Source organism: Hordeum vulgare, chromosome 3H, assembly GCF_904849725.1.
Source record: "Hordeum vulgare subsp. vulgare chromosome 3H, MorexV3_pseudomolecules_assembly, whole genome shotgun sequence".
Taxonomy (NCBI): domain Eukaryota; kingdom Viridiplantae; phylum Streptophyta; class Magnoliopsida; order Poales; family Poaceae; genus Hordeum; species Hordeum vulgare.
In genome coordinates this window covers 332,826,605-332,853,279 of record NC_058520.1, presented here as the reverse complement: position 1 = coordinate 332,853,279, position 26,675 = coordinate 332,826,605, and the positions used below count along the sequence as shown (strand labels likewise).

General features: G+C 45.8%; 2 protein-coding genes across 2 annotated transcripts; one reads left to right on the top strand and one right to left on the bottom strand.

Moving 5' to 3' along the window:
• The first annotated feature begins 6,213 nt into the window (after positions 1-6,213).
• On the top strand, positions 6,214-25,378 carry LOC123443769 (beta-galactosidase 2). Its single transcript, XM_045120296.1, has 19 exons — positions 6,214-6,509; positions 6,614-6,709; positions 6,821-6,933; positions 7,195-7,261; positions 7,349-7,441; positions 7,532-7,675; positions 7,948-8,036; positions 13,575-13,680; positions 13,766-13,853; positions 22,356-22,474; positions 22,566-22,730; positions 22,905-23,077; positions 23,156-23,265; positions 23,363-23,472; positions 23,561-23,671; positions 23,749-23,850; positions 23,940-24,145; positions 24,404-24,722; positions 24,830-25,378. The coding sequence occupies exons 1-19, from the start codon at positions 6,336-6,338 to the stop codon at positions 24,938-24,940; spliced, it is 2,496 nt and encodes an 831-aa protein (XP_044976231.1). The 5' UTR covers positions 6,214-6,335; the 3' UTR covers positions 24,941-25,378.
• Positions 10,940-13,564, bottom strand: LOC123443771. Its single transcript, XM_045120297.1, has 2 exons — positions 11,626-13,564; positions 10,940-11,448 (listed from the first exon to the last, which is right to left on the bottom strand). Exon 1 carries the CDS (start codon positions 13,303-13,305, stop codon positions 12,166-12,168), a length of 1,140 nt encoding a protein of 379 aa, XP_044976232.1. The 5' UTR covers positions 13,306-13,564; the 3' UTR covers positions 10,940-11,448; positions 11,626-12,165.
• Positions 25,379-26,675: the final 1,297 nt, after the last annotated feature.

The following is a 26,675-nucleotide window of genomic DNA, read 5'->3' as shown; positions in this document are numbered from 1 at the left end:
AATCCTCTTGCTTGAAGCTTGACCAATCCTATTACTTTCCTTGCATCAAGGTGTTTCTCCTCACAATCCTTTATCCAATGCATCTTTGAAATTTTATGAAATATACTTGGATAATATCATTAGTTCAATGATACACATGTTCTGATTAGTTACCAAAACCACCTTAGGGAACAATTGTGCTTTCAATGTGCTTCACTTATATGTTTTGAGATTAGCAGTTGCTCTAGTACTTCACTTATATTTTTCCAAGCACAGTGGCATGTAGATTTTATAGAAATAATATGCTCTCGTTCTTCACTTATATTTGTTTGAGAGCTGGACAAATAGTGACGGTAATTTCCATGGGTCATAAGACTAGATAAAAAAATTATGAGTGTTCAATAAGTGATAATTAAAACCATCATGTAACACATATAGAGAAACTGTGGTTAATGAATATTGATATGGTGATATGAAAAAGGTGTGAGTGCATAACTATTAATCCAGAGAAGTGTTGATATTAAGAGATGTTAAAACTTCTTGAACATCTAAAAAAATTAAAAGGCATGGTAATGAGGTGCTAGCATTTCTATTCCTCGTTGAAAACCTAGTGTTGTTTCGAGTGGGAGTCGCGCGATGGTTAATTCCTACCAACCCTCTCCCTCATGGCATGCGAGTAGTACTTTGAGTTGTGATAACACGAATAAAACTTTGCAATAAGTATATGAGTTCCTTATGACTAATGTGACACCGTGGACATACGCAATCTCATCTCCTCATATTTGCTAGCCTCTCTAGTATCGCGAATAGCCCATTCATACCTCGAGGATTGGTGTGACTTTCGTCGGTGCATCCAAACCCCGTGACATGATACACTCTGTTCCACATAAGACTTATTATTTCCTCCTCAAAACAGCCATCCTACCTACCTATTATGGCATTTCCATAGCCATTTCGAGATATATTGCCACGCAAATTTCATCGTCACTTCACATGACTAGTTCGTTCATCATCATATTGATTTGCATGATCATATAAAGCTGACATAGTATTTGTGGCAAAGCCACCATTCATAATAGCATTTGTGGCAAAGCCATAAAAATTCAAATGCTGAATACATGTCATGCTAGATCATTGCACATCCTCGTACATTGCCAGAGGCATTTCATATTGGATTCATGTTGCTTCATTGATCATGGAAAGTTATCCATGAGTTGTAAGTAAATAAAAGTGTGATGATCATCACCCTTAGAGCATTGTTCCAGTGAGCAAATAAAGATGGGGGAGGCCAAATGAGCCCACAACAAAAAATGAATGAGAGAAAAATATAGAAGGGACTTTGCTACTATCACTTACCACACTTGTGCCTCAATGTGGCACTATGTACATCATGTAGAGAGTCTCATGTTATATCATTCATATGCTAGTGGGAATCAAAAAAATTATAAACTTGGCTTGTATATTCCGATGAAGGGCATCCTCAAATGCCCGACGTCTTCATGAGCAAGCAAGTTGGATGCACACCCCACTTAGCTTCAGTGGAGCTTTCATACACTTGTAGCTCCAGTGCATCATTTGCATGGCAATCCTACTCCTTGCATCAATATCTATCAATGGTTATCTCCATAACCCGTTGGTACACCTTGTTGATACGAGACTATATTCTTCACTTTTCAACTCCTTTGGAACCTATCACCTTACTCTATTCCACATATATGCTATGTCCAATGTATTGCATGAAGAATACAAATTTGATGCATATTGAAAAAGTGCAATCCAATTGCCTGACTTGGGAACCGTGGTGCTTAACATTTGTAGTTTTGTGATGAAGATGGAGCCATGTCTTGCTAATATAATAAAGATGGAAAGGGTTGAAACAATCTTTGAGGATCGCACACTTTTAAAGAATAATTGTTTTGCTGCTTATACTTATAAATGTTGATGTGTTAATAGTTGTTAATTCATCATTTCTCAGTGAGCATGCATGCAAATGAATACATCATGGATATCATATCACATAAAAATTCTGTTTTTATCATTTACCTACTCGAGGACGAGCGGGAATTTAGCTTGGGTATGCTTGATACGTTCCAACGTATCTATAAATTTTGATTGTTCCATGCTATTATGTTATCATTTTAGAACACTTTTTGGGCACTTATCTAACAATTTACATTATTTCTTACCACTAACCTATTGACCCAGTGCTAAGTGTGAGTTGATGTTTTCTGCATGTTTTTCCACTTTTCATGTTCTAGTACCAAACGAAGCCCAATGGACCTGAAACTTTTTGTGAATTTTTTCTGGACCAAAAGAACACAGTGGAGCATCGAAAGAAGGCCGGGAGGAACACGAGGCTCTCACAAGCCATCTCGCCGTAACCTCATAGCTTGTGGCTGCCCCGGGGCTCCCCCGTCCCCATTCTTTGGCCTATAAATTCCTATTTACCCTAAAACATTAGAGGAGGTGCCGAAACAATTTTTATGCCACGACAAGTCTTTGTTCCAAAGGAGGCCATCTAGAGCTCCGTTCTAGCACTCCGTCGGAGGGGGGACCAATCACGGAGGGCTTCTTCATCAACCTTGCTGCCCTCATGATGACGTGTAAGTAGTTCACCACAGACCTACAGGTCCATAGCAGTACCTAGATGGCATCTCTCTCTCTCTGATCTTCAATACAATTATCATCGCATCTTCGCGTTGATCCATATGATGTAACTCTTTTGTGCAGTGTGTTTGTTGGGATCCGATGAATTGTGGGTTTATGTTCAAATTATTCATGATAAATATTTGAGTCTCCTATGATATATAATATGATTCTTATGTGCATGATTATAATAGCTTCGTAATTGTCTCCGGTCTGTTACAATAGTTTGGCCAACTAGATTGATATTTCTTCGGTGAGAGAGGTGCATTGTAGTAGGTTCAACATGGCGAGTTTCTATATCCCAGTGACAAGAGGGGACAAGTTGCGTCTTTGTGTTGCTGCTACTAAGGGTAAAAAACCATGGGGTTTATTCATATTGGTTGAGTTTACTTTGTCTACATCATGTCATCTTACTCCAAGCATTACTTCGTTCATCATGAACTTGAAACGTAGAGAGGCAATCATAGCAGCACTCTTGAAGTGAAGTAATAGTAATGCCGATGGCACACAGGTGCCGTGGCGTCGTCTTGGCCTTACGTGGCCTTCGATTGTGCCTTGCGATACAGGTCCTATGTCCCAGCGTTGTGCGGTCTTGGATGCGTGAAGCCTTTCGATTGCGTCGACAGTGCAGTGTCATGGTTTGGTTTGGCTGGCCAATGCTGCTTGTCCTCTCCTATGGTGCTCATTGTTGTGTTTTTCTTTCTTGCTCTTCATATTATGTGTGTTGTTGACGTGCATTTTTTGTTTATCTCTTCTTCCTTGTGCCCCGTGTATTTCTGATTCGCTTGAAGCTATCTTACAAGGCTGCAAAGCTTTATAGGCAAAATTGAATACAATTCAGATGGAGGGCCTTGCCCTCACCCGATGACCTTCAAAAAGAAATCCCACATCCTTGCTCCATATCTCCTCGCACAAACAAAAATATTCTCGCTCTAGGCTTTATCACCGACATGCAAGTACTCCCTAAACAAATACTCTCAAACGCTGAAATAATATCATCTCAGTCGTTAAATATAGGAAAACGTTGCTTCTACCGACGGATCTCATGCAAGCATCCATCGGCTTGTCCTTTGATACGTATCTTGTCCAAATAATTTATTTTTCTTTCTTCGGTCAATCTACTCACGACTGACTGTCCGTTACGATAAGTTTCTACATCAAAGTCTTTGCTGCAAAAATAATATAACAAGACCTCCGTTGCAGAAAAATTAAATTGCCACGAGATCTTTGTTGTAAAATAAATAAATTGCAACAAGATCTTTGTTGTAAAAAAAGTTTGTAACAAGACTTTTGTTGCCAAAAAAAACTTAATATGTATTGTAAAAATTTCTGCAACATAACCCGTGTTGCAGAAATTTCCTCCAACATGTTCAGTGTTGCAATGATAAGGCATAACGCCAGATCGCTCAATCGGTCTGATTGGATGGCTCACAAGGCGACAGATCTTTTTAAAAGACCCGTTGGTGGACCCGTAGCAGCGCCCAAAATATAAGACGCTTTTCAGTTCAAATATTTTAAAGAGAGAAAACAATCATCAAGAAAGAGGAAATGAGCAGCAAAACTCCACCCTTAGAGCAACTCTAATGGGGCGACCCGTTTCGTCCGTCATCGTCCGTTTGGGTCGGCACGGACAAAAATGATGGCCAAACGCGCCGACCCATTGCCAAAACGCGTCCGTGCCGACCCATTTCCGGTCCAAATTTGGGACTAAAATGCGTCGACACGGACGCGAAGCGGATGCGCGCGCGCCCTCTCGGTGTCCGCCCCAACCCCCGCGGTCAACATTATTTATGACGGCAGCCATCCTTGGGCCCACGCGTCACGGACCGCGGCCGGCCTTTTTTAATCCGAGCTTGCGGTGGGTTCCGCCATCTGCTTTCAGAACCCCGCCCGTCCACATCCAACCACCTCCTGGGCGACCAAAACCCTAGCACCATGGCCGACGGTTTCCCAAACAAGGGCAAGGCCCCGCTCTACCGCCGCTCCATCTCCCCGCCGCTGTCTTCCCACCGGCCTCGCCACCGTGTGAGTGTCCCGATGCACCAAGCGCGGTGGCATTGGGAGCATCGCGTGCCGCTCCCTTACCCCGATGTCATGCTGTCGCACGGCTGACATCTGGATCCGGAGAGGATTCTGGTGCCAGCCGTGCCGCGGTCGGCACGGGTGCATGCGGAGGAGGTGAGCCGCCGTCGGCGTCTGCTCACGACGGAGCAGCAGCGAGACCCTACGTACGCGGCCGACTCCCCTAACTGGGAGGTGTGGTTCGCGGTGGAGCACGAGGAGCAGCGCCGTCGTGGCGTGCGCGAAGTGCAGCCATGAGGCCCTCCCCCGCCCTCGCCTGTCGTCAGCGACGAGGACCAGGAGGCTGAGGCCGCCTACCAGGCGGCGCTCGGAGCTGTTCTCCGCGACATCGAGGAGGAAGCGCGGTGTAGGGCCGACGAGGAGGCGGCGTACCAGCAGCAGCTCGCGGAGGCCATCACGATGTCGGTCGTCGGCGACTGCGTCGTGCCACCTCCACCGAAGCCCGAGCCCGCGGAGCCGCGGGAGGTCTACTAGTGGCCCGACGTCGTCCACGAGTTTGTCACTGCGCCGCCCATCTGTCTGGGCGCGACACTTCAGCAGGAGCAAGCCTACCTCGAGCACTGGAGGGCGCAACACCTGCGGGCGGAGCGCGCCGAAGGCCTTCGGCTGATGGAGCTGGAGAAGGAGGCGGAGGAGGAACGACGGGAGGCGGAGGCGGAGGAGCGTGCCCTTGCTGCTGCGCTGCCACCGCCACCAGCACAACCCGCGCCGACGGGACAGACGACGGAGGCGTAGGCAGTTGCGCTCTGAAACAAGACCTTCCCCTGGGCCGGCCCTGCGCCTACGCTGGTCGACCTCACCGGCCCCGATGACGACGCCTAGGGCTGCCTTCGTAGTTTTAGTTTTTTTATGTTTAATTAATGTAATGCGTACGCGTGGACTCTCGCCGGCCTTCGTGGCTGACTTCAAATGTTTAATTATGAACTTATGTATTTTTTCGCACGCCGGCAAAAATGGATCCGGCCAGCGTTGGACGCATGCGCCGACCTATTTACGAAAACGAACGTTCATGTCCGCGTGGTCGACCCAAACGAACAAAAAACGGACAAAATCACCGTCCGTTTGGGTCGGTCCGTTGGAGTTTCACTTAGGCCTTGTTTGGTAGGAAGGGGTTGGAGAGGATTGTGGAGGGGGGTTTTCACACGATTGGGTGAATCACTTCCTTCCATCCAATCCTCTCAAATCCCCTCAATTGCCAAATCCCTGAGCCATGATACAAGGTTTCTGAGCCGCGTGGGTAGAAAGAAATCGAGGAGGATTAGAAAGGATTGAAGGAGTTTGCTCATCATAAACCCTGTTCATCAAATGTACATATAGAGAATCGCGGGGTTTCTGATCAGAGATAATCCCCTGTAAACCTTCTTAAACCCTGTGCATCAACGGGAGTGGCACAGAGGGAAGAGGGAAAGGAAGAAAAAGCAAAAGGAACCAGCTGCAAACTCTGGACGGTGAAGCACGAGTGAACCGGACAAAGAGAGAGAGAGAGAGAAAGCGCGTGTGTCCTCCAGCGAGCGCCTCACTTCACTTCACTGCACTCCCACTCCCGGTGGAGGGAAAAGCACCGAAAGGCGCCGTTTCCGCTTTATTTTTCACCGGACTTCCCTTCCTTTCCAGCTTCAGTCCTTCCCATGGCGTCCTCCGAGCTGCCGGCACCGTCCGTCCTCGCCGTCGCGTTCGCGTTGGCCGCCCTCGCTGCGACGGCGTCGGCGGCCGTCACCTACGACCGCAAGGCACTAGTGGTGAACGGGCGGCGCCGCATCCTGCTCTCCGGCTCCATCCACTACCCGAGGAGCGTGCCCGAGGTACCGGCTTCTTGCTTGTCCAGCAGCCCCGCTCTCTTTCCCGAGAATGCTGTCTCCCAGCGTAACTATTCTCTTTCTTTGCTCGTTTCTGTGGCCGCCTGCAGATGTGGCCGGATCTGATACAGAAGGCCAAGGACGGCGGCCTGGACGTGGTGCAGACGTACGTGTTCTGGAATGGCCACGAGCCCTCCCCTGGCCAGGTTGCTACTTTCTCCAAGAACCGCCTGCTATGGCTATGCTAAAAAAAAGGCTGGTTTGTTTTGCTTTCTGATGCTGCTTGCTATGCTTGGTGAATCGATTGCATTGTGCAGTACTATTTCGAGGGGAGGTATGATCTAGTGCACTTCATCAAGCTGGTGAAGCAGGCCGGACTCTACGTGCACCTCCGCATTGGCCCCTACGTCTGCGCCGAGTGGAACTTCGGGTAACAACCACCTACTACACCCGCATTGTTCTCAACATTTGTTACTCTACCAAATAACCACTAGCAGGTTCATTACTTTTCTTATAAAATATAAGGTAGTAGTAGTATCAGTGATTTTCTAGGTGCCAGTTACTGCTCGTGCTAAATCATTTACTCCAGTTTTGTGGACTCAGTTTACCTAATGAGGGTTGCCATATTGAGAAGTCGCTTCTTTGTTGACTTCTTTTAAAATATGCCAAATCACACTCCGTTTGACTGCAGTGGCTTCCCTGTCTGGCTGAAGTATGTCCCCGGCATCAGCTTTAGAACTGATAATCAGCCATTCAAGGCAAGAGTTGTTTTGACAGCTCTACTCTGTTTTAATTTATAGCTTCTTTCTAATATCTGTAGTTTCCATTATGATTCTTTCAAACAGCTTGAGATGCAGAAGTTCACCACCAAGATCGTTGACATGATGAAGTCGGAAGGGCTCTTTGAGTGGCAGGGAGGACCAATAATCCTCTCCCAGGTATGCTTCAAATTGTTTGACCTCTGTTGCTAGCATATATTGGATTTCTTTTCAACCAGGCCCACCTTTAAATCCTTATTGTCCTTGCAGATCGAGAACGAGTTTGGCCCCTTGGAGTGGGATCAGGGTGAGCCTTCCAAGGCCTACGCTTCATGGGCAGCTAACATGGCCATTGCGCTCAACACAGGTGTCCCATGGATCATGTGTAAAGAGGATGACGCCCCAGATCCAATTGTATGTTGTGCACTCCTTGGCTTTAATATGTGCACCATGGACACTATTTCCTTGTTTCTTTTAATGTGCTGGGGTCATTCACCTTCATGGCCCCATTTTCCAAAAATGGAAATAAAACGAGTCCATCATATTTACTGGATCATCTGCCAAGCCTTTCATTTCTAAAAGGAATTTCCACCCTTACATGACATAATTTGGACTAGGAGTTTTCACTCCGCTAGATCTTACTGTGATCCAGTAAATATGATCTTAATGTGATTTCTTGGTGGCAGATTAATACATGCAATGGATTTTACTGTGACTGGTTCTCCCCGAATAAACCTCACAAGCCTACCATGTGGACTGAAGCTTGGACTGCCTGGTAAATTCATTGTTCTCTCTCTAAAAGTCTACTGTAAACACTAGGGTTTGGGAAACTGCTCGACACCCAATACGGGTGTGTCTATCTCATATATATATATAGGGGTACACAAAGGTACAAATACAAGATACATAGTATACACAGAAGCTACGTATAAACATTGTCTAACACCCTCCCTCAATCTTAACCGTGGCCTGAAGTACAAAGCAAGTTAAGATTACGCCTACAACTTTCAAACTGAGGTTGTGAAAGTGGCTTCGTGAAGATGTCAGCAAGTTGATCTTTGGAGGAGATGAACTTAATATGAAGAAGTTTCTGTGCAATACGTTCCCTCACAAAATGATAGTCAACTTCGATGTGCTTGGTACGAGCATGAAAAACTGGATTAGATGAAAGATATGTCGCACCAATATTATCACACCAAAGAACTAGTGGCTGCCCTTGAGAGACTCCCAACTCTCTCAACAAAGATTGTACCCAAATGAGCTCAGCCGTGGCATTGGCAACCACCTTGTACTCTGCTTCAGTGCTACTCCGAGATACTGTGGCCTGCTTGCGCGCACTCCAGACGATCAAGTTACAACCAAAGAAGACAGCATAGCCCCCCGTTGATCGCCGCTCATCCAAGCTCCCAGCCCAATCTGCATCAGAAAACACAGAGAGAGCACTTGAGGAGGTAGACCGAAGATGCAAGCCATAGGAGACAGTATGAGAGATATAACGCAGTATACGCTTCACAGCTGACCAATGCGAAGTCCGAGGAGCATGAAGATACTGGCACACACGGTTAATCGCATAGGAGATATCCGGCCTTGTGATAGTTAAGTAGTGCAAACTAGCAACAACACTGCGGTACTCTGTAGCATCATCTGAAGGAAGCAAAGCACCATCCAAGGCTGATAACCGATCTGTCGCAGACATAGGGGTGGTAGCATGCTTGCAATGCAACATACCAGCACATCGCAGCAAGTCCAAGGAATACTTATGCTGAGTGAGAGTCAGGCCAGCAGGGGACCGTGAAACCTCCAGACCAAGGAAGTAATGGAGAGCACCCAGATCCTTGGCAGCAAAATGACCACACAGAGCAGACAACAGACGATCAGCGGCAGCCACTGAGGAGCTGATAAGAATAATGTCATCAACATAGACCACCAGATACATAGTAACCTCAGGACGATGCAGCAGAAACAGAGACGTGTCAGCAGTGGATGGAACAAAGCCAAGACGACGAAGAACCGAGCCAAGTCGTGCATGCCATGCACGTGGAGCCTGTTTAAGTCCATAGAATGCCTTAACAAGACGGCACAAATGATGTGGACGAGCAGGATCAACAAAACCTGGAGGTTGCCACATGTACACCTCTTCCTCTAAGACCCCATGAAGAAAAGCGTTCTGAACATCAAGCTGACGCAGAGACCACCCTTTGGTAACAGCCAAGGACAGAAGCAGACGAATAGTGGTAGGTTTGACAACTAGACTGAATGTATCCTCGTAATCAAGACCGTACCTTTGCTTGAATCCTTTCGCCACAAGTCGTGCCTTGTAGCGCTCGATAGACCCATCCGCATGCTTCTTGACCTTGAACACCCACTTGGAGTCAATAATGTTAACACCAGACACACGAGGAACGAGGCGCCAAGTATCATTCCTCTGAAGAGCCTGAAACTCATGCTCCATGGCAGAACGTCAGTGACGAATCCGGAGAGCCGCCTGAAAATGTCGAGGCTCAGTAGTGGGATCCGCAACCGTCTGCGCCACACATGCCGCAATCCACGCAACCGTTCCATCGGTGCGCTCTTTTGGGCGAAAAATACCACTCTGACTGCGTGTATGAGCACGCAGAGCAGCGGTAGGTGGCGGAGGTGGTGTCGGAGACGCAGTCGAAGAGGATGGTGACGACGATGCAGACAAATCACCGGTCTCGGAGACCACATGCAGCGGCGATGCAGGGGTCGATGTAGTGACAACCGAGCCAGGCGAGCAGGGCGACACTGAGCCAGACTACAACCTGGTGAGGGCGACCCGCCTGGGACCGAAGCGGCGCCACCGGACTCAGCCGGCTCAGACGCCAGGCCAGGGCGCAACCCGCATGGAGCGGAGGCCACACCAGCCGGCTCGGGCGCCAAGGCTGCGCGCGACCCGCACGGAGCCGAGGCGGCAGCAGCTGGCTGGGCCTGTGCCAGGAGCGGGTCAGCCGACAAGGAGCCAGGGGGAGGCGAAGGGTTGTTGGTGCATGCGCCATGCACCGAAGGAATGCCCCCTGTACCAGAGGCGACGAATCATCCAGAAGCTCAAGACGCGCTCCTCGCCCAGTACCTGCACCATGGTTAGGTAGCAACGAGGGAGTATATGCAACATCTATAAATTGACCAAGCAAAGGTAAAGTGGAGTTCTTAGGTGCAGTGGGAGTGGTGGAGGTGGCCGGATGTGCGGAAAAAGGAAAAACATTCTCATCAAACACCACATCACGAGAGATGTACACGCGGTTAGAGGGAACATGAAGACATTTGTACCCTTTATGAAGAGAACTATAACCAAGAAACACACACTGTTTAGATTGAAACTCCAACTTGCGTTGGTTATATGGACGAAGATGAGGCCAACACGCACACCCAAAAACTTTGAGGAACGTATAATCAGGAGTTTCATTCAGCAAGAGTTCAAGTGGTGTTTTCATCTGACGGGGTCGTGTAGAGAGTCTATTAATAAGAAAGCATGCGGTAGAAAATGCATCACTCCAAAACCGGAAAGGAACGGAGGCATGGGCAAGCAAAGCAAGACCAGTCTCAACTATATGGCGATGCTTATGCTCAGCTACACCGTTCTGCTGATGTGTATGAGGACAAGACACACGATGTGTGTTTCCAAGCTTATTAAAGAATGCATTGAGGTTGTGATACTCACCCCCCCACCCCCCAATCTGATTGCACATGAATGATTTTGTGATTGAGTAGGCGCTCAACATGCGCTTGGAATTGCAAGAAAACATTGAACACATCAGATTTGCGTTTACGAAGATAAAGCCAAGTGAACCGACTATAAGCATCAATAAAACTGACATAGTAATTATGACCACTAACAGAAGTTTGAGCATGGCCCCATACATCCGAAAACACAAGTTCAAATGGTTTATGGACTACATGACTCGACTTAGAAAAAGGAAACTGATGACTCTTGCCTTGCTGACAGGCATCACAAACTGCATCAACATGTTTATTGGACACAACTGGAAGCTCATGACGATGAAATACATGGCGAACGATGGGAGTGGCAGGATGACCAAGGCGCGCATGCCAATGTGATGGAGACACACGAACACCACTAAAGGCACTAGGAGCTGGTGGCACATCAAGCGCATAAAGACTATTTTGCGCAGTCGACCTCTAAGAAGAACGTCCCTCGTGTCCCGATCCTTAACAAAAAAAATGAAAATTATGAAATTCAGTAAGAACATTATTATCACGAGTAAGTTTAGGAACTGAAAGCAAACTACGTGAAACAGAGGGAACACGAAGGAGATGAAGAAGACGTAATTGAGTGGATCGACGTGTAAGAAGTGATGCCTGACCAATATGTGGGACGTGCATACCTTCCCCATTAGCGGTGCGAACCTGATCGTGCCCACGGTACGGCTCCTGTGAAAGAGAGTTTGCCCATCTCACTCGTCAGGTGATTGGTAGCTCCCGTATCCATATACCAAGACGCATCAACTGGATAAGGAGTATGCCCCTGCTCATGACTCGCCAGGGCAGCCTGCTTCTCATTACCCTTGCCATTGTTCCCGAGTCCCAAGAAATCCTGCTTGAAGCGACGATGGCAACGGGAGGCAAGGTGACCATGAAGTCCACATAGCCGGCAGGGGAGCTCAACACCACATGAAGGGCAACAGGCACGGACTCGACCTCCCGTCGAGGTAGTGGTGTTCCGCAAATTAGGTGCGGTCGACGGAGGCTTGCCACCGGTTGGTGGCTTGGAGGGCTTGCCCTTCCCACGCGTGGCAGCGTTGGCGGAAGGGAAACTCGACGTGGACCGGCGAGCCTGGATGCGCTGCTCCGTAGCAAGAAGGCGAGCATACAACTCGCGTGGCTGGATGGGAGTGTCACGACCATTGATATTCTCTACCAAATTATCATAGTCGTCGCAGTCCGTTGAGCACATAGGAAGTGAACTCTTCCGGACCAAGCACCTTGCCAATGGAGGCAAGTGTGTCAGCCATACCCGTCACCTTGTTGAAGTAGTCGATGACGGTGAGGTCCTGAAGCTTCACATCCCCAAGCGCAGTGCGAATGGCATGAGCTCGCGCCTGAGACTGCGAGGCAAAACTGGTGTGAAGAGCCGTCCACGCGTCCCGAGACGCAGCGACGAAGATGACCAGCGACGAGACTCCCTCCGTGAGAGAGGACTGGATAGCAAATAGGATGGCTTGATCTTGAGCCACCCACACATGATGCCCTGGATGACATGGTGGAGGGCACAACAGAGTACCATCAACAAAACCCTCCAAGTTGCGACTGTGGAGAAGCGGCAGCACTTGGGCACGCCGCGACAAATAGTTATCCGTCGTGAGCTTCACCGGGATGAGGTGCGCGAAGTAAAACGGTGCAGCAGCGACGACATGATCCGGCAGATGCAGCGTGTAGTAGCCCTGATGTGGACCACCACCAGGCACCGGCGAGAGATGAATGAGATCCGTTGAAGGAGCCGCAGCCGACGGACGATACGGCGCCGGGGAAGCACCATAGGGCGACGTGATCTGAGAAGCCGGCTGGTACCCGCCGTAGATCGGAGACGCAGTACTGTAGGGCACCACAGCAGACGTAGGTACAACGTAGGACTCGGGCGGCGCACTGTGTGGAACCGTGGGCAACTCGTTGTACGCAGCCGAAGGATACGTAGCCGGGGGCGGAGCGTTGTACGAGGCCGGAGGATACGCAGCCGGAGGCGGAGTACGCCGCTGGAGGTAGAGACCGTACGTGGCCGCATGCAACGCGCCGTACGCAACTGATGGATTGGCGCCGTACGCAGCCCACACGCTAGAGGGAGCTGCATGCTCCGCCCCATGCACGTTCACATGCATCGCGCGGGACGGCTCCGCGGGCACGGCCGCGTGAGGCGCAATGGATCTAGCTGTGTTCGACGACGCCGGCGGGACACCAGCAGATGGATTGGCGCCGACCAGGGGAAGCAACGGCCGAGAGGCCAGGAACAGAGAGCCGGGAGAGGCCGGGGCGGCGGCGGCCGAGACGGCGGCGGTCGGGCCAGACGCCATCCGGGACAATCAGGGTCGAAGCGATCGGGACGGGGCGGAAGCTATCGAAACCTAATCGGTTACCATGTAAACACTAGGGTTTGGGAAACTGCTCGACACCCAATACGGATGTGGCTATCTCATATATATATAGGGGTACACAAAGGTACAAATACAAGATACATAGTATACACATAAGCTACGTATAAACATTGTCTAACATCTACTACCACATGATATTTCGTATATTTATCTTTCTCCATGTAAATCCTCTTTTCTCCTTAACACAGGTACACAGGCTTTGGTGTTCCTCTTCCACATAGACCAGTAGAGGATCTAGCATATGGTGTTGCCAAGTTTATCCAGAAGGGTGGCTCTTTTGTTAATTATTACATGGTAAGTCACACCGATCCTTTCTGTTTAACTGAAGCTTATCATGTCACCAAAAATATTTGTACCAAGTTGGGATGCCTCTTTTCAGTATCACGGAGGAACAAACTTTGGGCGGACAGCTGGTGGTCCATTCGTTGCAACTAGCTATGACTACGATGCTCCTATTGATGAATACGGCGAGTTCAGTTCTCCATGCTCTGTTTATCTACAATGCATGCCTTGCTTATGGCACATGTTATATTTTTGTTAGAAAATTGAAGCTTCATTATCCCCGGCCTCTATACCAACTAAGAATGCATACAACCAAATTATTACAAATCTGGTTAAACTGACAAAAGACAAAAGGGAAACGTCATGGCAGATTGTCAACACAATACAACCCGTAGCCGAGTCCCTTGTGACCCTAACACCGAAGGCTACCAAGAGATTGTCCACATGCTAACACCAGTTACACGACGATGAGGCGTAGAGGAACTTAGTCTTAAATGCAACGTCTCCAGCGAGAAATAGGACCAACATCGTCGTCGCTGGGTTCGATCAATAAGGCCACATCCTGGATTTTCATCGGGCAGCATGTATCGATGCACCATAGCAATGCCTTCAGGAAGGGAAAGCCGCAAAACGCCGTGGTTGCTGAGTCTAGATAGGCAGATAGACAGGCCTAGGTTTTCACCTTGGATAGAAGCTGCCACTGAGCCCTCTAAGATGCCCTCATGGCTGGATCCAGTCAAAGACTGCACCACCATGCCGTTCCTTGATTTTTTTGGCTGGATCCAGTCAAAGACTGCACCACCATGCCGTGCCTTGATTTTTTTTTGAGGAGGAATGCCCCCGGCCTCTGCATCAGAATGATGCATGCAGCCATATTATTGAATAAAAAGCGGGAACAAAGTCTAAGGTCCAAATCTGGCTCACAAAAGGAGCGGTAACAAAAATATAGTAAAAGATGCCACAGCCGGCGAGAAAGAACAGGCTACGATGCCTATACACCTGGTTATTAGCTCACCATCCAAATCGGTTGAAGATAATCCGTGCCACCGTCTCCCAACGGTTGCATCCAATAACCAAAAGCTCCCGGGAGTCCGCATGAGTGAGTAACAACCACGTACGGATTCAAGAAGTGGCTTTGAAGATAACCTGCAAAAAATTGATAGTTTTTCCCATTAAATATCAAATCATTTCTAGTGTTTCATATAGCCCAAAGTAGTGCACATATCCCTATCCGAATATGTTTCGCTATATTTGCATCTACTCTATTGCGCCACGTCCCAAATAACGTGTTAATGCTCATTGGAGGGTTAACGTTAAAGGCTATATGTAAAGTCCGCCATAATAGTTTTGCTAACGGACAATCGAGAAAGAGGTGCTTTATCGTTTCATCCTGGTCACAAAAACAACATCCAGAACTGCCAACTCATCGTCTCTTTACCAAATTATCTTTGGTCAGTACAACTCCCTTGTGTACGAACCACATGAAAATTTTGATTCTAAACGGGACTTTAATCTTCTAGATGTGTAATGATCTCGAGATTGGCCCTGAATCAATTAAGTCTAAATACATAGATTTCACCTAAAAAGTACCATTCGAAGATAACTTCCAGTGAATTGTATCTTGCTGGTCAGAAAGTTGAACATCCATCGACCTGCGGACCAAGTGCAACCAGGAGTTCCAATGTTCTCCCACCAGAGACCTCCTGAATTGGATATTAAGAGAAACTGATTGTAATACTGTAGCGACATAATCTTCCTTACATTGTACAATATTATATAGAGAAGGATATTGCAAGGCCAAGGGTACCTCCCCTAGCCACGTGTCTCCCCAGAATCTGGTTGTCGCACCATTACCGACCAGAAACATCACCCTCTGGAAAAAGGTAACCTTCACCTTCATTAGTCCCTTCCAAAAAGGCGAGTCCTTAGGTTTAGCGGTAACTTGTGCCAAAGTCTTGGATTGTAAACTTATTCCACAAAATTTGTATCCACATACCCTTAGTATCAGTAGATAACTTGTATAGCCATTTTCTAAGCAAGCATCTATTCTTAACTTCTAAATTCTCGATCCCCAACCCACCTTGGTCCTTGGGTCTGCAAATAATATCCCATGGAGCCAATCCGTACTTCTTAGTCTCATCAAATTGCTAGAAGAAGCCACATTGATAGAAGTCTAATCTTTTCCGCACCCCTACGGGTACTTCAAAGAAGGATAGAAGGAACATCGACAGACTATGTCGTGCCTTGATCTGCCACGACCGCAGCTGATTGCCGTCACCACCACTCCTCAGACCCGCCTAACTGCCAAACGGGTATCGTGAAATGAGGTCTGATACCGGCAAAAGAAGGAGATCTCCAAAAGGAGACACATGAGAAGCTGACCGCCGTCGTCACCATCTGCCGAAGTAGCTGAACTGCCATGATCTCCACTGATCACCATTGGATCCTTACAAGCAGGCCGCCCTATGATCTGAAAAGGTGTGCCGCTGTCTTTGATCTCCGCGTCACCATGCCTCCAGAGGAGACACCGACGACGATGAGTAGGAGGAAGAGTTTCCCACTCTCGAGGGCTGGATAGGAGAAGGTCCCTGACAACGACGAGGTGACAAGAGGCGGTGGCGGCGTCTGCTGCTTTGGGGGAAACCAAAAACCGCCCGTGGATGCACGTGGGCCACCCAAGGAGCGAACCCTGTTGGCACATGATATATACTTCCTCCGTTCAGAATTATAAGATGTTTTAGATATTTCAATATGGACTACATGCGGACTGAAATGAGTGAACAAACACATTAAAATGTGTTTATATACACTCGAATCAGAAAAAGTTACAATGGACCATCTTATAATAGTGAAACAGAGGGAATATTTTGAACCTATTTCGTGTCACATAGTGGTTGCTGCTATCAGATTTGTGTGAAGCGTCTCAAACCCCCATACATGGGAGCCCGCGTATTTATATATTGATCTTTAGCTTGAGGTACAAGTATAACCTGCGGTTGTTAACTTGTTATAGAGATCAACCGAGGGAGAGAGATTTACAAGGAGAGAGATAGAGATAAGATACAAAGGTTCAACAGAGTAAGATCAACCGAGGGAGAGAGATTTACAAGGAGGGAGATAGAGATAAGATACAAAGGTTTAACAGAATAACTATCTCCTAACAACTCCTTGATACTCACGTGATATGACTAGGCCACACCTAGAGGCGTGCCAATACTACATGTTTAACACCTTCCCATAATCATAACTTTACCAAGTTAAGATTACGCTTGAACTCCTCAAATGGCCTTGTAGGTAATGCTTTTGTAAACCCATCTGCAACTTGATCCTTTGAATGCACAAACCGTATATCCAATTCTTTATTTGCAACTCTTTCTCTAACAAAATGATAATCAATCTCAATATGTTCGGTTCTTGCATGAAAAGCTGGATTAGCTGACAGATATGTGGCACCAAGGTTATCACACCAAAGACATGGAGTTTGTATATGCCTTAACCCAAGTTCCTTGAGTATTGACTTAACCCAAATAATTTCAGCTGTGTCATTTGCTAAACCTTTGTATTCTGCCTCAGTGCTTGATCTTGACACTTTTGCTTGTTTCCTTGCACACCATATATCAAATTTGCTCCAAAAAATACTGCAAAGCCACCTGTTGATCTTCTATCATCCACACATCCTGCCCAGTCAGAATCAGAGAAAACACTGACAAGTGTGGATGAAGATGTACTGAAATTTAGGCTAACACTTAAAGTATTCTTTACATATCTGAGTATACGTTTTGCAGTAGTCCAATGCAATGAAGTGGGAGCATGAAGAAATTGACATGCTTTGTTCACTGCAAAGGAAATATCAGGCCTGGTTAGAGTTAAATATTGAAGTGCACCTACGAAACTCCTGTATCTGGTGCCATCTTCTGGATTCAGGATTTCACCTTCTGCAAGGGACAACTTTTCTGTGCTAGAGAGTGGTGATGATGATGGTTTACAACCTTGCAGACCTATTCTTTTCAAAAGATCAGTTGCATATTTCTCTTGAGAGAGATGAATACCACCTTCTCTATCTCTCTTAATCTCAATACCAAGAAAGAAATGCAAATCTCCTAGATCCTTGAGTGCAAATTCTGAGTTCAAATCTTTCAATAAAGTTGTGATTGCATCATTTGATGAATTTGTAACAATGATGTCATCAACATATATAAGAACAAATATGAAAGTATTTGACTTATTATAGATGAACAATGATGTATCTGACTTAGAAGGGGTAAAACCAAGTGTTTGCAGTTTTGAGCTTAACCGAGAGTACCATGTCCTAGGAGCCTGCTTCAGTCCATAAAGAGATTTTGTCAAGTCTGCAAACATGAAAAGGTTTATGCTTATCCCCAAAACCAGGAGGTTGTTTCATATAGACTTCCTCTTCCAGAACACTATGAAGAAACGCATTCTGCACATCTAGCTGCCGAAGGCTCCATCCTCTAGATACAACAATGGATAAAACAAGACAAATAGTGGCAGCCTTGACAACAGGACTGAATATGTCCTCATTATCAATGCCATACCTTTGCTTAAAACCTTTTGCAACAAGTCTAGTTTTATAACGATCTATTTCCATCTGAATTTTTCTTTATTCTGAACACCCACTTGCAATCAATTAGATTTTTACCTTGGTGTGTAGGAACGAGGTGCCAAGTTTTATTTTTTCGAAGTGCCTGAAACTCTTTATCCATGGCCCTTCGCCACTTTGGATCAGCACATGCTTCGCGAAAAGTACTTGGTTCTCCTGTTAAACAAGTTAAACCAAACTTAACTTTGTAATTTATTGGCTCAATTACCTCGGTTCGAAGACACGTGCGTGGTGGAGAAGGTAGTTGCTGAAGTTCTGCAGAAACGGTGGGCGGAGAAGATCCGAGATCCCGCTCACAGGGAGCAAATCCAGGCGATCTCGAGGGCGTACTATGGCCTTCAGGACTCACCGGATCGTCTGTGGCTGAAGCTGGTGCTGGAGACGTTGTACGAGCCCACAGAAGATCCGGGCGGGCAGTCTGGACCAGCTCGGTTTCCCATGCTTGCAGGAGCCGATGTAGAGGGGGCCTGCCTGGTGTACACCCGCGGCTCAGCGGGGAACCATGCAGCCATGTCGCCGCGCCCGGATTCGCCTAACGCACGCGCATCGGTCGCTTGGTCCGATCGCTGCCACGTGACAGTTGCTGCTTGGTGCGGCGCATCTGGCGTGGATTCGGCGCCCCTGTCCTCCTGGTGAGGCAGCGATCCCGAGGAGGATCGCGACGGGTCTGTCGTCACCGATCCCAAGGAGGAGTCGGGAGCAGAACTGCCACCGCCTCAGGGACACATGAAATGTGGCCTGCTTGGAATTATTTCTTGAGCATTTTCCATCGATTTTTTTTTCTGCTGTCTCATCATCATGTCCCGCAACATGAGTCTTAGATGCATGGTCAGAAGGGTTAGTCAAGTGATCATTCAAAATATCATCCTCGCGATGGATGCCGGATAAATGAGAGGGAGGAAGCAAAATTTCTTTGCGAAGAAGGGCACCTGCATTAGAATGAAGATGAGCAAAAGGAAAAAGGTTTCATCAAAGACAACATCACGAGAGATGTAGACTCGACCAGTGGAAACATCAAGACACTTACACCCTTATGTTGTGCACTATAGCCAAGAAACACACACTGTTTGGACCGGAACATAAGCTTGCGATTGTTGTAAGGGCGAAGGTTTTGCCAACAGGCACAACCAAAAACATGAAGAGAGTTATAGTTGGGACGGGTGTGAAGTAATCGCTGCATGGGTGTTTCATTGTTGATAACTCGACTAGGCAACATATTAACAAGATGAACAACGGTGAGAAAGGCCTCATCCCAAAATTTGAGAGGCATGGATGCACCTGCAAGAAGAGCAAACTTTACTTCAACAATATGCCTATGCTTGCGTTCAGCGGAGCCATTTTGTTGATGCGCATGAGGGCAGGATACATGATGAGAAATACCAGATTTTGGAAAAAAGTGTTTAGTTTCTCATATTCACCGCCCCCGTCAGACTGGACAAGAAGGATCTTGCGATCAAATTGGCGTTCAACAAGTGCTTGAAAATTTTGGAAAACTTGAAAACGTCGGAGCGTTTCTTAAGAAGATAAATTTTCTTAAGAAGATAAATCCACGTGAATTTACTGTCAATGAAGCTAACATAGTAGGTGTGTCTACCAACAGATGAAGGAGCCGGACCCCAGACATCAGAAAAAATAAGTTGCAAAGCATGGGTAGAAACACTAGTAGAAATAGGGTATGGCAATTGATGAGACTTTGCTTTCTGACATGAATCACAAATAGTTTCAGAACTACACTCACCAACACATGGAAGCTGATTATTTCTAAGCACTTGTTGAACAATAAAAAACAACGAATGTCCTAATCGTGCATGCCACCTTTCGGACGAGAGTTTGATGACACTGCAAACTTGTTTATTGAATCTTCTAAACTGGGGAATCAACGGATATAGCCAACGCATGCATCTACCTCGGTAGAGAATTTTCCTTGTGACTTGATCCTTGGTCAAAAAGAAGTAAGGGTGAAATTCTAGAAAAACTTTGTTATCAAGGGCAATGCGATGGACAGAAAGAAGTTTTATGGAGGTTTCTGGGACATGTAAGATATTTCGAAGATGAATATCACGATGTGGGGTTTTGTTAATTGAATGACCAACATGATCTATGTTCATACCTTCACCATTGGCATTATGGACTTGATCATGACCACCATATTTCTCGTGCATTGTCACCTTCTCAAGCTCATGGGTGACGTGGTTGGTGGCTCCGGAGTGGGCATACCAGTTAGTGTCAACCCCATAGGAGTTGTCCATACCAGTCACAATCCTTAGCAATGTGATTAGTCTTTTTGCATATCTGACACTTATTTTCATAGCCATCATACCCCTGAAAATTTCCTTGGCCACTGTCACCACCCCCGTTGTTGTAGAAGGGGCGTTGCCGAGGGTTGTTGTCGCCGGAGTTCTGGTAGCCACCGCCACCACCTCCGTCGGAGTTCTGGTAGTGGCCACTATCACCACCCCCGTTGCTGTTGTAGTGGCCGCCGCCGCCACCGCCGCCGCCGCCACCGCCGCCCCCTTGGTTTCCGCCGTTGCGGGATCCGCCGCCGCCGCCATTCTTGGAGAAGGAGCGGTACCCTCCACGACCATTGAAGGGACCACCACGACCACGAGAGGCGACGTTTGCAGTGGATTTGAAAGAGCCAGCTCCGGTGCCATGGAACAACTCGACGCGCTGGTCGAAATTTGACACCATCCCGAAGAGATCATCTGCAGAAATCGATCAGTTCGGACATCTAAGGTAGATATGATGGGCTGATAATCCATATCAAGCCCGTCTATGATGAAAGAAACGAGCTCCTCCTCGGAGATAGGTTTGCCGGCTGCTGCTAACTCATCCAAGATATATCACATATGGCCAAAGAAGGTAGCGGCTGATTGGGTTCCTTTCTAGGCATTGGATAGAGCGATGCGACAGTTGTTGACTCGGGACCTAGATTGTGCAGCAAACATGTTTGCTAGAGCCGACCAGATGGCATGGGAAGTTTCTAAGGAAGCAACTTGGATCAGGACCTCTTTGGAGAGATTCCTAAGCAAGTAAGCAACTATTTGCTGATCTTGGATTAACCAAGGAGTATAGGCAGGGTTGGGAACGACCTGGTCCTTCCCATCTGAGGTTTTTGTGGTGATGGTTTTGGATGGCTCGGGAGTTGATTGATCGACATACCCATATAGCCCTGCCCTCATGATTTGGGAGCGAGCTTGGGGTTCTTATGTTGTGTAGTTGAGGCCGGTGGAGACAGATTGTGTTGAAGAAGACATGGCGGCGCAAGGAAGAAGATGATGGCTGGGTGTTGTGACAGAGAGGATGGGGTTTAGATCCGAGGGAAGAGGTTGGCTCTGTATACCATATCAGATTTGTGTGAAGCGTCTCAAACCCCCATACATGGGAGCCCGCGTATTTATATATGGATCTTTGGCTTGAGGTACAAGTATAACCTGCGGTTGTTATAGAGATCAACCGAGGGAGAGAGATTTACAAGGAGGGAGATAGAGATAAGATACAAAGGTTTAACAGAATAACTATCTCCTAACAACTCCTTGATACTCACGTGATATGACTAGGCCGCACCTAGAGGCGTGCCAATACTACATGTTTAACAGCTGCCACTTGTATATTTTTTTCGTCTGAAGCGGCCCTTGTATAGGCAATTTCCCTTTCTAGTTAACTTGAATGAAACGACGATGCAGTTTATGTATTTTCTGACACCTTTATCCCTTAAATGTACAAAGCAATGTGGCAGCATCCACATTCCACTCTGTAGTATCCAGTTTCAAGTCCATTGCCTGAGTTAGAGAGATTTTCATCCACTCCACTTCTCAAGGTCCATAACCTTTTAAAGACACAGTTGGAAAATAATTTGTTTCTCTAAACAATGGATTAACAACAATGCAGTGTCTGATTGCACAAATCATTTTATATCACCTTAATGTTAACATTTGGTGCTACATTACGATAAAATTGTTTTTTATTGTTTCTTTGTTGATGTTATACAGCACGTACTTTGTTATTATGTACCCCCGAATCCTATGTACCAATTTGACCGAACTTTCCCCCTTCGCTTCCCCAGGCTTATTGAGAGAACCAAAATGGGGCCATTTGAAGGAGTTGCATAGAGCCATCAAGCTTTGCGAACAAGCCCTGGTTGCAGCAGATCCCATTATATCTTCCCTTGGGAAGGCTCAGAAGGTTGTGATGACATTCTGTTCTTTTCTCTACTTGCTACCTACACTATTTTGTTCATAAGCCAGAACTGACTTCTTGATAACTTTCTGTTCAGTCATCCGTTTTTAGGTCAAGCACAGGAGCTTGTGCAGCTTTTCTCGAGAACAAAGATAAACTATCTTATGCAAGGGTATCATTCAGCGGAATGCATTATGACCTGCCTCCCTGGTCTATCAGTATTCTTCCGGACTGCAAAACAACAGTCTTCAACACCGCTAGGGTGAGATTAGGCACTTGAGCTATCTGGTTAATTTAGTTGGCTTGCTTTCATTGTATATTCATCCAAATTTAATCTCTGTAGTTTCTCTCTTACTACTGTTATCTAAAATCTGTATCCGATCTGAATTTGTCCCTTTTTATCATTATTTAACGTTTTTGTGATATGCTTATACAGGTTGGCAGCCAGATTTCACAAATGAAAATGGAATGGGCTGGAGGACTCACATGGCAGTCATATAATGAGGAGATTAATTCCTTTGGTGAAGAGGAAGCATTTACAACGGTAGGATTACTGGAACAAATAAATATGACGAGGGATAACACAGACTACTTGTGGTATACAACATAGTAAGTTGCCTAACTCCACCAAAAATATGAATATATGACTCTTTGCAATTCAGTGGTACTAAAAGTTTCATTTTCAAGTGTTGATGTTGCGAAGGATGAGCAGTTTCTCACCAATGGGAAATATCCCAAACTCACTGTGATGTCGGCTGGTCATGCTTTGCATGTTTTCGTTAATGGACAATTAACAGGTAATTATGGGAGTTTCTGCCTCGTTTGACAAAAAAATGTGTATCTCTTGACTGTCGAAAGCAATTGATCTTGAAATGCTCTCCAATCTGTTCTCAGGAACTGTGTACGGCAATGTAGAAAACCCAAAACTAACGTATACCAGGAATGTGAAACTATGGGCAGGAAGCAACACTATTTCGTGCTTAAGTATAGCAGTTGGTCTCCCAGTAAGTGGATAGTTTGCTAACTAAGATAGTACTCTTGGTCATGCAACATTTGATCTTTCGTATATTTATTTATCATTCCTGTATACAGAATGTTGGAGAACATTTTGAGACTTGGAATGCTGGAATTCTTGGTCCGGTGATACTTTATGGTCTGAATGAGGGAAGAAGAGATCTCACATGGCAGAAATGGACTTATCAGGTAATGCATGCTGTTTTAATGTTCCATCAGGTATTGTGCGCAAGCATTAACATAAAAAACCTAATGTATATGGGCAGGTTGGTTTGAAAGGTGAGACTATGAGTCTTCATTCACTTAGTGGAAGCTCATCGGTAGAATGGGGAGAACCTGTGCAGAAGCAGCCTCTGACATGGTATAAGGTAATGTGAAATTTGCATGTGATTAGTTGCTACCCATGTGATAGAGCCATCATTTTTAGAAGGTTTATCCCACAGTTCCCACTTTTCAGGCTTTTTTTAACGCACCAGATGGTGACGAGCCATTAGCCTTGGACATGAATAGCATGGGGAAGGGGCAAATCTGGATAAATGGTCAAGGAATTGGACGGTATTGGCCTGGCTACAAGGCCTCCGGAACATGTGGTTACTGTGATTACCGTGGTGAATATGATGAGACGAAGTGTCAAACCAACTGCGGAGACTCTTCTCAGAGATGGTAGGAACTCCATGGTTTAGAAGTAATCACTATTACTCCCTCCGTTCCTAAATATAAGTCTTTCTAGAGATTTCACTAGTAGACTACATACGGATGTATATAGACATATTTTAAAGTGTAGATTCATTCATTTTGCTTCGTATGTAGACTCCTAGTGTAATCTCTTAAAAGACTTATATTTAGGAACGGAGGGAGTACAAAACTACCCATGGCATTATTCACAAGTGAAGCTCTTACATCTATGTTATGTTCCTTCAGGTACCATGTTCCTCGCTCATGGCTTAATCCAACTGGGAACCTATTGGTGATATTTGAGGAGATGGGTGGTGACCCTAGCGAAATTTCAATGGTGAAAAGAACTACGGGAAGTGTCTGTGCTGACGTGTCCGAATGGCAGCCATCGATGACGAATTGGCGTACCAAAGACTACGAGAAAGCTAAGCTCCACCTCCAGTGTGATCATGGGCGGAAAATAACTGAAATAAAATTTGCCAGCTTTGGCACACCGCAGGGGTCCTGCGGGAGCTACTCAGAAGGCGGATGCCATGCACACAAGTCGTATGACATATTTTGGAAGGTAATGGGTTTGCGACCATCGCATTAGTTGTGCCGGTTAGATCCAAATCCTTTCTTTACCTAATCCTGTTTATTTATACCTAGAATATGAACTGGCGTTTCTTGCAGAACTGCATTAATCAAGAGCGCTGTGGGGTAAGCGTAGTTCCAGAGGTATTTGGTGGAGATCCTTGCCCTGGGACAATGAAAAGGGCTGTTGTGGAGGTCATGTGTGGCTGAACTGCCAAGGTATGCTGTGGAGCATAGTCCATACGGGATTCTGGCAACAGCTGAAAGTCACAGTGACCGTGACGCACAAACTGTCAGAAGTTACAGAAAATGAGTTGTATTTCAGACTGAATCATGTATGTATGTATTTAGTTTAGCCTATATACATGAATTTGCACGGACGGCAAGATTAGGATCTGTAGGTGTGGAAAAGGGTCTAGATACCGCTCGTCTGGTTTGCGGAGAGCACGGATGAGGCTGTTGCTCACCTGAGTCATCATGTGCAATGGCTTCTGGATTGGAAGAGGACATGTTCATTTTTCACTCATTGAAGGATGCAAAATGTAATGTGCAGGGGCATCACTCTATTCATGTATTGCCATCTTAATTCTAAGTAGTGAAAACAGGTTAATGGTTCAGCTCATTAATAAAAATAGATGATACCCTGTATGTTGTCGCGGGAATATTTTGCAACATATTATAATGTGATTGGTTGTATGAAACATAAATATTTAAAGTAATAATATAAAAGGCTAAGGGCATCTTTGATTCGCAGGATTTTAAAAATGCAGGGATAGAAAAAGTATAGGATTGGAGTGACATGTCCATTTGAACCCTATAGGATTAGTAAGAAGTCTTTGATGTTACAGAAAACAAAGTAATTGTAAAAAGAGGTTGGAGTGGAGTAATTGTAAAAAAAGGTTGGAGTGGACGTTAGATTTCCTATAAAATATAGTACTCCCTCCGTCCAAGTGTATAGGACATGCGCGTAGTTCTAGGTCGTTAATTTAACTATTTAAATATGTATTATATGTAATAAGTAATATATCATTAGATTCATGTGAAGCTGTAGTTTCGGAATATATAATTTTTATCGCATATAATATATATTTAGCTAGTTAAAATTTTAACCTAGAACTATGCGCATGCCCTATACACTTGGACGGAGGTAGTACAAAAGATTTCATGGGAAACAGTTCTATGGGATTCAATCCAGGGAATCAAAGGACCAATGTAGGAAATTTTTCTAAGGATATCGATCCTCCAAAATTCCTATGAAATTCCTTTGAATCAAAGGAGCCCTAAAACTGATCCTCCAAAATTCCTATGAAATTCCTTTGAATCAAAGGAGCCCTAAAACTGAAGGTACATATAATTTATTATGTTTGATTACTATATAGTTATTAAAACGAATACCATAACAGAATATAAATTCATATGTATTTTTGCATGTCGAGATGAGTTTTTTTTCCATGCATGCTTAATGGTGAAGTTGCATCCTTGCATGTTGAGAGACATGTGATAGTGCGGGTGAGTCTTTTCTCATACTAGACAATGCCCCGCGCGTTGTTGTGGAAAATTTGTTAAAAAATATATAAATAAATGTTAGAAAACTAATGGTAATGCAAAAACCATTATAAAAATGTCTTGCTTAATTACCTAGAAAAAAATGCATGCATGAGGATATGTTTTGCATGAGGAGACTAATAAAAAAAGTAACTTATAACTACATGCATGACTTGATGACGTGACATTGTTGCATGGAGAGGAAAATTAGATAGTGGGTTCTAGCTATTTAAGAATAGAAGAGTATAAACTACATGCATGACTTAATGATGTGGCATTGTTGCATGGAGAGGAAAATTGGGTAGTGGGTTCTAGCTATTTAGGAATAGAAGATATATTTATGGGACGATGTGACATGCTTGCATGTTAAGAGAAATAGTTAGTGAGGGCTAGCTATTTA

Excerpts from the sequence above, each read along its gene's own strand:
- LOC123443769 (XM_045120296.1), top strand. The coding sequence starts at position 6,336 with ATGGCGTCCTCCGAGCTGCCGGCACCGTCCGTCCTCGCCGTCGCGTTC. Across the intron at positions 8,037-13,574 it reads ACTGAAGCTTGGACTGCCTG|GTACACAGGCTTTGGTGTTC; the intron begins GTAAATTCATTG and ends TCCTTAACACAG. Across the intron at positions 24,723-24,829 it reads CGTATGACATATTTTGGAAG|AACTGCATTAATCAAGAGCG; the intron begins GTAATGGGTTTG and ends CGTTTCTTGCAG.
- LOC123443771 (XM_045120297.1), bottom strand. The coding sequence starts at position 13,305 with ATGGCGTCTGGCCCGACCGCCGCCGTCTCGGCCGCCGCCGCCCCGGCC.